The following is a 9,399-nucleotide window of genomic DNA, read 5'->3' as shown; positions in this document are numbered from 1 at the left end:
AATTCTTTTTAAATATTTTATGCCTTTTTAAAAATTATTTCTTTTAATTTTACTTATTCCTTCATTTATTTTAATTTAACCAGAGAGAGACACGGAGAGAGAGAGAGAGAGGAAAAGTGAGAAAGGAAGCCACCAGATCCGGGACTCAAACCATGGTTGGCCATATGGGAGTGTCCAGCGCCTTAACCACCACGCCACCTGCTGGTCCCAAAAATATTTTATGCTTTATAAAGAGCAATACAGGTGCCAGCAGGAGGCATGGTGGCAAGGCACTGGATTCCTATATGGTCAACTATGGTTCAAGTCCTGGACCTGACAGCTTGTTCTCTTCCATTCCTTCTCTCCATCTCTCTCTATCTCTGGTCAAATTAAAAACATAATAATGATGAATACATTTTTATAAAAGCAATACATTAATGCACAAATAATTTATAAATGTGAAGTATCCACATATTCAAGTGTTTGCTCAAAAATTGTTTTATTGATAGTGATGGCTACATAATGATAGCCCATACAGGTGTAGGAGAGTGAGGCTGGCTTGGGAGCCCTTGGTCCACAAGAATCGCATTACAATACCCATCCATTGACAGGGCAGGTCTTTTCCGGGTTCTTCCGCTCCACCACAGTATTGCTGCAGGTCTCCTTGTTGAAGATTTTCTGACACTTGACTTCATCATAACCCACAGGTATAGGAACACTGTCATTGAAACAAGACCAGGGCCTGTCAGAAGGCAAAGGGCACCCGACCCCCAAACCCCAGAACCAGCTCTGCGCCAGAAGCAGCGCACACTCCAGCTCCATCGCCATCAGCTGAGGGCATCCCTTAGTTGGCAGTGTCTAGTATGGCCCCAAGAACCTGACTTGTCTGTACCGCGCAGTGGCATAGACCATGCTGACATTGGTCCTGCGCCCCGTGCTGCATGTAAGGAGGGCAGCCTCAGTCCTGATGGACCCAGGGCAGGTCTGGGCTGCTGTGGAGTGGGGCGCTTGCCCCTGCCTGGCATTTCCAGCCCTCCCCTCTCAGGAAGTGGCCAGCAGTACTGCCCTAGGATTTGGGGAAGGACCGTTTGTCGATGCCCTGGCACGGAGGCCTGTGAGAAGAGGAGCTGTCTCAACCAACAGGATCAGTCACTCCAGCGGGGGTCATGGAGCCCAGGGAGAAGCTGGTGAAGCCGGGTCCGCTCCTGGGGAAGATCCCCTCACATTCAGTGGAGCGGGCAATGCAGGGCTCAGTGCCCCCTTGCAGCCCGCCCATGGCCCTGGGTTTAAATCCCCTCTGTCCAAAGTGTGCACAGAAGCAGCCGTCCCCAGTGGCCTCTGTGACAGTGTTTCCTTTTACTTTAACTAAAGATGACATTTCAGTCCTCTTCACAAAGCCATCCTCAGCTAGTGTCCTTCATCCATCCTCACCACCTAGCTTCTGAGACACTGGAATTGGCAAGAAGTCCGGGGCTGGTGAGGCCCTGTCCCTGCCAACCCGCTGTGGAAGCAAACGTTGTGGTTGTACTCCAGCTCCGAGGCTCTCATTGAGTTCATTTTTATTATTTTTTTGGAGAGGTTTTTTGCTATAGTGTGCGTGCGCTTGCCAGAGAGACAGAAAGCAAGAAATCACCCCCCACGGGGGATGGCCACGCCGCAATCCTTTCTCCTCCATTCTCCTCTAGGGATCTTGGGTATGCTCACACACGTGCCCGGCGTGAGTTTAAGACACTGGGTCCAGGACTCAAACCACGGTCAACTATGTTTTACTTTGAAAATATGGGAGAGTGTAACTTAAAACCTTTTAATGTATTAAAGTAGTGGTTAGCTGTGGGAATATAAAACGGGACAGTCTCTGTGGAAAATAGCTTAGCAGTTCTTCAAAAAGCTAAACAGTTACCAAGTAATTTAGCAGTTCTATTCGTAGATAAATATCCCCAAAGAATTAAAAGAGATGTGGGCCAGCCATGTAGCCTAGTGGTTAAGGGAGCTAGAGCCTACGTGGATGACTGCAGTTTGAGTCCTAATCCCCATAGCTGGAAACATGCTGAGTTTACGTGCTTGTGTGCCCAAAATCCCAACGGGAATGAGAACTGGAGGAGAGGGGACGGGGCCGTGACCATGTCCCCTTGGAGGCGCTTCTCTCTCTGGCTCACTCTGGTGAGTTTGCACATTCTCTTGCAATTAAAAAAAAAAAAAAAATTAAAAAGCAGAGACTCAAATGTCCTTGTTCGCTAACATTCATAGCAGCATTTTCAACTGTGCAAGAAGTGGAAACAACTCAGATATTCATTGACATCACAGTGGAGCTGGCCCTGTGACTTGCTGGTCAAGGGAACTAGATTCCACATGGCTGACCACATAGTTCAAACCCTGGCCATGGTGGTTCAAGAAACACACCAGGCATATGTGCATGTGTGTTCAAAGTCCTGACAGGATGGAGAAATGGAGGAGCAATCGCACACAACCATGCCCCATGGGGGGTGTTTCTCCTCTCCCTCTCTCTATCTCTCTTTTGCAAGTTCATGTTCCCTCTGTCAAAATTTAAGTGTACACACACACGCGTATGAATGAATACATAACCAAAATGAGGTGTAACCACACCATGAAGCATTGTTAAGCCATAAAACAAAATGAAGTACAGATGAAAGCTGCCATGCAAGGACACGCTGAGTTATGCTATCCTATGAAATACCTGGAACAGGCACATTTAGAAAGTAGATGAGAGGCGACCAGAGGCTGGAGGAAGGGAGAGCAGGAATTATTGCTTCATGGACACAGTTTCAGTTTGGGATCATTAAAAAGTTTTTGAAATAGTGATAAAAATTGCACAATATTGTGAATGTACTGAATTTTACACGTTAAAATGGTTCAAATGGCAAATTTTATGTAATATGTATTTCACCACCATAAAAAATAGTGTGGCTGTTGGTGAAGGGATACCGACTCTTACAGAATTTTGGTAGGAAATGAGGGTGTTGCTGCGCCATTAGTGTGCAGGTGCAGGTCGCTCTGGCAACTGGCATAGTTCTGGGTCCATACTGTCCCATTCAAACCAGACCTAGCTCTGTAGGCGAACTGGTAGGGTGAGGGCAAACTACAAGCTTCAGGTATCCCGATGTCCAGAGCTGGGGCGATGACCTTGGCCTTTTGCTCCCCATTTCTGCTTCCTCAGCCAGTCAGGAAGCTGGGAAAAGCCTTGGCGGTGTGGGCCTGGGCAGGGTGGAGGCTGGGACATCTCCTACCCTGTACAGGAAAGGTTTCTGGCCTCCAGACCCAGGCTCCACTGCCACTGAGCACTGTGAGACCTGGGCAGTGTCCCTCCAGAGGGCCTGGACCTGGAAACATTTCATCAAGGTGTGTGTGCTGCTATGACCAAAAAATGGAAAAGCTCTGGAGCAAAGCAGACTAGTAGAAGACGAGGCAATTCCACGGAAGGAGGTGGCTGTGACCCATTGGGAGAAATGAGCACAGTGCCCCCGTGTGGAGTTGTGTGCCAAATGGGACAGGCAACATGGCACGAAGGAGAGGAAGGGCACCTGGAGCCTTCACTGGGTGCCAGGACTGTCCAGGCTCAGGGGACACAGAACTGGCACAGAGAAGGCAGTGAGGGCATCTGCTGGGTCACTGAGTGAATGTGCAGAATCTCATTTAATTCTCGAATCCATCTGAGTGTCCTTATTTTGCAGTGAGGAAAATGAGGCTTAGACAGATGCAGAAACTTACCGAGGCCCACACAGCTAGTATGGGGGTGGGGATTCAGACTCAGGTTATTCTGACTCCTGGATGGAGCCTCTTCCCGCTCACTGTGGGAATCAGCCCTAGCTCCACCCCGCCAGCCACCCAGACTCTGTCCAATAGCCCTCTTTTTTTAAGAGAGATTTTTGCTATAGGGCTCATGCACTCACGACAAACAGAGACAGAAAGGAAGAAATCACCCCCCAGGGGAGGCAGCCATGCCACAATCCCTCCTCCTCCATCCTCCTCTTAGCATTTTGGGCACACATACACACACACCTGGTATGAGTTTCAAGCCACTGAATCCAGGACTTGAAACACATGGACTTAAAACATGGTTGGCCATGTGGGAGTCCAGCCACATAACCGTTTTACCATCTGCTGGTCCCTCCAATATCCCTCTTATCCCAGTGAGCACTCAACTGGTCTGCTCAGTAAATGTGGGCAGAACTTTCCAGACACTTCCGCTGCAGCTGGACTTGTGTGCTCTGATTGGGTCAAGGGTCTGCCTCTCTACTCGCTGGTGTTGTCACATGACTCTCTGAGACGCTGGTTGAAGTTCAGATTCCTCGGCCTCTTCCCCACAGATTCGATCAGTGGGTTCTGGGGTGGGGCGCAGGAATCTGCACTTCATCGAGCTTCCAGATGAGCCTGAGACCACGCAAGACTGGGGAGCACTACTTTTGACGAGTGCTCTGTCATTGAAGCCAGGCCCATTCCTGCAAAGCTCCTACAGCCAAGGCTGACGTGAGGACAGCAGATGGCTTGGGGGAGTGGGATGGCTCCTACGGGCACAGCTAAGGAAACAGGTGAATCAAGACTCCACTGTGGGTACTCTGTCCTTGTCACCCAAGCGCTAGACTGGTGGTCAAAGCAGCCCAGCAGAAAACATCTGCATGACTTGTGGCCTGACTTGTATTCCATTTGAGCCTGAGGCAACGTAGGACTTGCAGCATGACAGAGCCTCCCCCATAGCGCCCATCTACACCCTCTGCCTGCCTCAGAGCCACTCCTGACCTGGCAAGTCACCAAGGCTGGAGTGAGGAGCTGGTGACCTCTAGAATACTATCAGACCATCGGATATGCTTGCCTGTCTTCAGGAACCCATTCAGACACAGGAACTTAAGAATAAAAGCACTAGGACCAGCAGTTAGCGTAATGGCTATGTTGCTGGACTCCCATGTAGTCGACCGCGGTTCCAGTCCCAGACCAGTGGCTTAAACTCACGCCGGGCGCATGTGCGTGCATGCCCAAGATCCCGAGAGGAGAATGGAGGAGAAGGGATTGTGGCGTGGCCATCCCCCCTGGGGGGTGATTTGTCGCTTTCTGTCTCACTGCCTTTCTCTGTCTTTCTGGCGAGCGCACATGCCCTATAGCAAAAACCTCTCAAAAAAAAAAAAAATTTGATCCCTAGTTGGGACCAGCAGATGATGTAATGGCTACACAACTGGATTCCCAGTTACGGGAATCAACCACAGTTGACTGCAGTTTGAGTCCCGAGCCTGGCAACTTAAACTCATGCCAGGGGTGTGTGTGTACCCAAAATCTCAAGAGGAGAATGGAGGAGATGGGATTGTTGCATGGTCATCCCCTCTGGGGGTGATTTATTTCTTTCTGTCTCTCTGTCTCCCCAGTGAGCACATGTCAAAAGTCTCTCTATAGCAAAAGTCTCTCACTTAAAAAATGAAAAATAAAAAGAATTTAGTCCCTAGTGTATTGGCACTGGGAGGCAGGGAGACTTTTAAGAGAGGGGGCCCAGTAGGCAGTGATGGGATCGTGAATGGATTAATGCAAGGCCAGGGAATTCTAGCTCTCGTGAGAAGGAGTCAGTCCTCATCAGAGCAGGTTGTTGTAAGGAGTAAATCTCAGGTCTCTCCCAGCACGTGCCTGCGTGCTTTCTGCTCCTTTAAGCCTTGTGATGCCAGCCTCATGCCTCTGGGACTTCTATTCTTTATAAACCACCCTGACTCCTGTCCTGTGCTAGTAACACAGTGGTGGACTAAGACACCATGCAATCGAATGTTATTCAGTCTTGGAAAAGGAAGGAGATTGAGACACATGTCACAGCAGGGTTGGGTCTGAGAATATTATGTGAAGTGAGATGCGCAAGTGAAAAAGGACAGATTCTTCCACTTCTGTGAAGTACCTGGAGTAGTCAGATTCACAGAGACAGAAAGCAGGTGATGGGAAGGGGAAGTGGAGAGCAACTGTTGAGTGGGTGCAGAGTTTAATTCTGCGAGATGAGAGGAGCTCTGGATGTGGATGGTGGGACGCTTGTGCAACAACCTGCCCACAATGCTGCTGAGTCGTACATTTAGAAATGGCAAAAGCTGGCCCAGCTGTGGTGGCGCCCAAGCAGCGTCACCACTGGGAGGCTGTCAGCCTCATGGGAGACCCAGGTGTGGTTCCCGGGCCAAACCAGTCATGCCATGTCTGCAATCCAGCTAACTGGGAGGCTGGGGCAGGAGGCCCATGATAGCAGTCAAGACCCTGTTAAAATGTCTATCTCTGTCTTGCTCTCTTTCTCTCTCATACAGGAAAAAAAAAAAAGTTAAATTGGCCTATTATATGTTAGATATGTTTTACCACAATAAAAAAGAAAGAGGATTGAAAACCAACCCCCCACCCCCGCAATCATACTACCAGGAGTGAACTCTCATGTAACCATGGACTCTAGTAGTCAAGGTACTCATCTATTGTCACTAATGTCCCTCTGTGGGGAATGTTGCTAAGAGGAAGCTGGCATGTGTGGGGGCAGAAGATTTCTGGGAAATTCCTGTATTTCTGTTCCATGTTGCTGTGAATCTAAAACTGCTCTTAAAAATAGTCTCCTTAAAAAAGAAGAAAAAAAAACAAAATCCTTGTCCTCAGAGAACAGCCACACCCCCACGTTGGCCACCATGGCCTTGAGACTTACGTATTGCAACAGTGAATCCCATAATGGCCGCAAGAACATTGCTCACAGTTCTCGGTCTTCCACTTTGACTTCAGTGGGTGTACGACTCCTTCCTTATCCTTGCACCCTACAGCAGTACACGAGGCATTATCAGTGGAGTCCCCAGCTCACGCAACAGGAACCAACCTGTCAGGACCTCAAGGTCAACACCTGCCATCTGTGCCCCTCCCGGAGAGGAAGAAGCAGCACGTCCATGTTTCAGGTGTTGACGGAGAGTGCTGCTCTAGGGACCAGCGGGTGGTGTGGTGGTAAGGCACTGGACACTCCCATGTAGCCGACCATGGTTTGAGTCCCGGACCTGGTGGCTTGCTTTCTCACTTTCGGGGGGGGAGGGGAGGGGGAGTGTCTGGTCAAATTAAAAAATAAATGAATAAAGTTAAATAAATTTTTTTTTGTTTTTTGCTATAGGGTGCGTGCACTCACCAGACAGAGAGAGACGGAGAGACAGAAAACGAGAAATCACCCCCCAGGGGGTTGGTCACGCCATAATCCCTCCATTCTCCTCTCAGGATCTTGGGCACGCATGCACATGCACCCGGCGTGAGTTTAAGCCACCAAGTCCAGGACTCGAACCGCAGTCAGCTACATGGGAGTTCAGTGACATAGCCATTACGCTACCTGCTGGTCCCTAAATAAATAATTTTTTTTTAACTTTTTAAAAATTATTTATTTATCCACTCATTTATTTTTTAATTTGACCAGAGAGAGACACAGAGAGAGAGAGGGAAAGTGAGAAAGCAAGCCGCCAGGTCCGGGACTCGAACTGTGGCCAGCCATGTGGGAGTGTCCAGCATCTTAACCACCCCGCCACCTGCTGGCCCCAATAAATAATTCCTTTTTTTAAAAAAAAGGAAAAGTGTTGCTCTACTTGCCCATGGCCAAACACCTGCACCGAACAGCTCACTGATGATGTTATCCTAGAGCAAGCTTCAGTCCTTCCAGAAAAAATAAGGTCTTTTGGGGCTGGCACGTGGCATGCTGGTTAATAGCGCTAGACTCCCACATGGCTGACCACGGTTCGAGTCCTAGGCCTGGCGGCTTGCTTCTTCACTCTCTGTCTCTTTTCTCTCTCGCTCTGTCCCTCTCTGGTCAAATTAAAATAAATAAAGTTAAAAAAAAAAAAAAGAAAAAGAAAAAAGAAGGTCTTTCTCCTGGATAAATACCTCACTTCTTTTTGTTTTGCATCAGAGGGTCACAACTCTGGGTGTACATGTGAAACATCTTAGGTACTTTAAAACATCTACACCAGGGTTCTGCCCCAGGGCAGTAAAATCAGAGTCTCTGGTTGCAGGGCCCAGGCCACCACATGTTCAGAAAGGTTCTCAGGTGATTCAAATGTTCAGCCAAGGGTGAGAACCGCTGCTGTAGATCCTTGGAGACCTGATGGTGCTTGAAGGACCAGCAGCTTAAGCATCCCCAGGGCCATGTTAGACCTGCAGACTCTCACATGGCCTCCAGCTCCACTGATGCAGAACCTGCATTTTTGTAAATTAAATTTTGCTTGGCCTGTGTACTCACCAGAGAGAGACAAAGAGAGAGAAAGAGATAGAAAAGACACTCTCCTCACCTCACCCACCCCCAGGGAGATGTCCCTGCCACAATCCCTTCTCTTCCCCTCTCCTCTCTGGACTTGGGCATGCTTGCACACCTGCCCAGTGTGTTTCTCAAGCTGTTGCATGTGGGACTTGAACTGCTCAGCTAGCTATGTGGGATCCTGCCACCAACACCAGCTGGCCTCTTCATTTTACCAAGATCCTGAGAGGCTCGGTATGTACATTGGGGTTTGAGAATTATACTCTCGAATATGCAGTGGTTCTCATGCGAAAGTCAAAGAAGGAGCCTTTAAACCCCAGAGATTCAGATTATCTGGACTTTGGATGGGGCCTGAGCAGTAAGAAATTCTGAAAGCTCCTTAGGCAATTTTCATCTGACTAGGATCTTATGTAAATGGAAACTTAAATTTTCTCATTTTATTCGGTTTTGATGTCTTCTGTAGCCCTCCTTCTCATGTAAATTCAAAACCTTTCAGCCACCATCCAGTCACATCTACTGGGTTGCAAAAATAATAAACATTGAAAAACTAGCACTTACCAGTGGATAAATCATTTGGAGTTACTTCCTTGCGTATGGTATAGCACTGTGCATTGCAGAAGGTCACAAAGGCGGCGAAGACCAGGAGGCTGCCCAGAACATTCTGTAACATAAAGAAGGGCCCTGGGTGGAGAGCGACTGAGTGGCACCTAAGTGGATCCCTGCCTGGCCCTAGCCAGTGGCTATAAACCTATCCTCAGAAACCTAGCGAGGAGCAAGACCTACGTCAGTCACTGACAGAAACTACAAAGAGCTAAATGTGTGTCAAAAGTCACAGAGCCAGGACCAGTGGGTGGCATGGTGGTTAAAGGCGCTGGACTCCCACATGGCTGACCATGGTTCAAGTCCCAGATCTGGAGGCTTGCTTTCTAACTCTCGCTCTCTGATCAAACTGTAAGATGATAATAACTATATAAAGTTAAATAAAATAATTCTTTTTTAAAAAGTAAAAAAATGAAGTCACAGAGCCACAATGCCAGCATGCAATTTTCTTACAGAGGACATCTGAGAGACCCTCGAAGATTGGGGGATTGCTAGCTGCTTCACTAGATGCACAGAATTTAAGAGACAGAACCAAGGGAGTGAAAGAGACTTTTCAGAAGAGAATGAAACGCTGGCAAACATACAAATGTAAA

General features: G+C 48.3%; 1 protein-coding gene across 2 annotated transcripts; it reads right to left on the bottom strand.

The window, feature by feature from the left end:
* Positions 1–456: 456 nt before the first annotated feature.
* On the bottom strand, positions 457–8,896 carry MSMB (microseminoprotein beta). 2 transcript variants are annotated; one of them, XM_014583140.2, is made up of 3 exons: positions 8,765–8,895; positions 6,635–6,740; positions 477–697 (listed from the first exon to the last, which is right to left on the bottom strand). In XM_014583140.2, exons 1-3 carry the CDS (start codon positions 8,874–8,876, stop codon positions 568–570), a joined length of 348 nt encoding a protein of 115 aa, XP_014438626.1. In that variant the 5' UTR covers positions 8,877–8,895; the 3' UTR covers positions 477–567. The 2 variants fall into 2 exon arrangements, with proteins under 2 accessions (XP_027623050.1, XP_014438626.1); XM_027767249.1 differs by lacking the exon at positions 6,635–6,740 and having other exon boundaries at positions 457–697; positions 8,765–8,896.
* Positions 8,897–9,399: the final 503 nt, after the last annotated feature.

Source organism: Tupaia chinensis, unplaced genomic scaffold, assembly GCF_000334495.1.
Source record: "Tupaia chinensis unplaced genomic scaffold, TupChi_1.0 Scaffold144071_2, whole genome shotgun sequence".
NCBI lineage: Eukaryota > Metazoa > Chordata > Mammalia > Scandentia > Tupaiidae > Tupaia > Tupaia belangeri.
The sequence above is the reverse complement of the archived record's forward strand: the minus strand, read 5'-3'. Positions and strand labels throughout refer to the sequence as shown.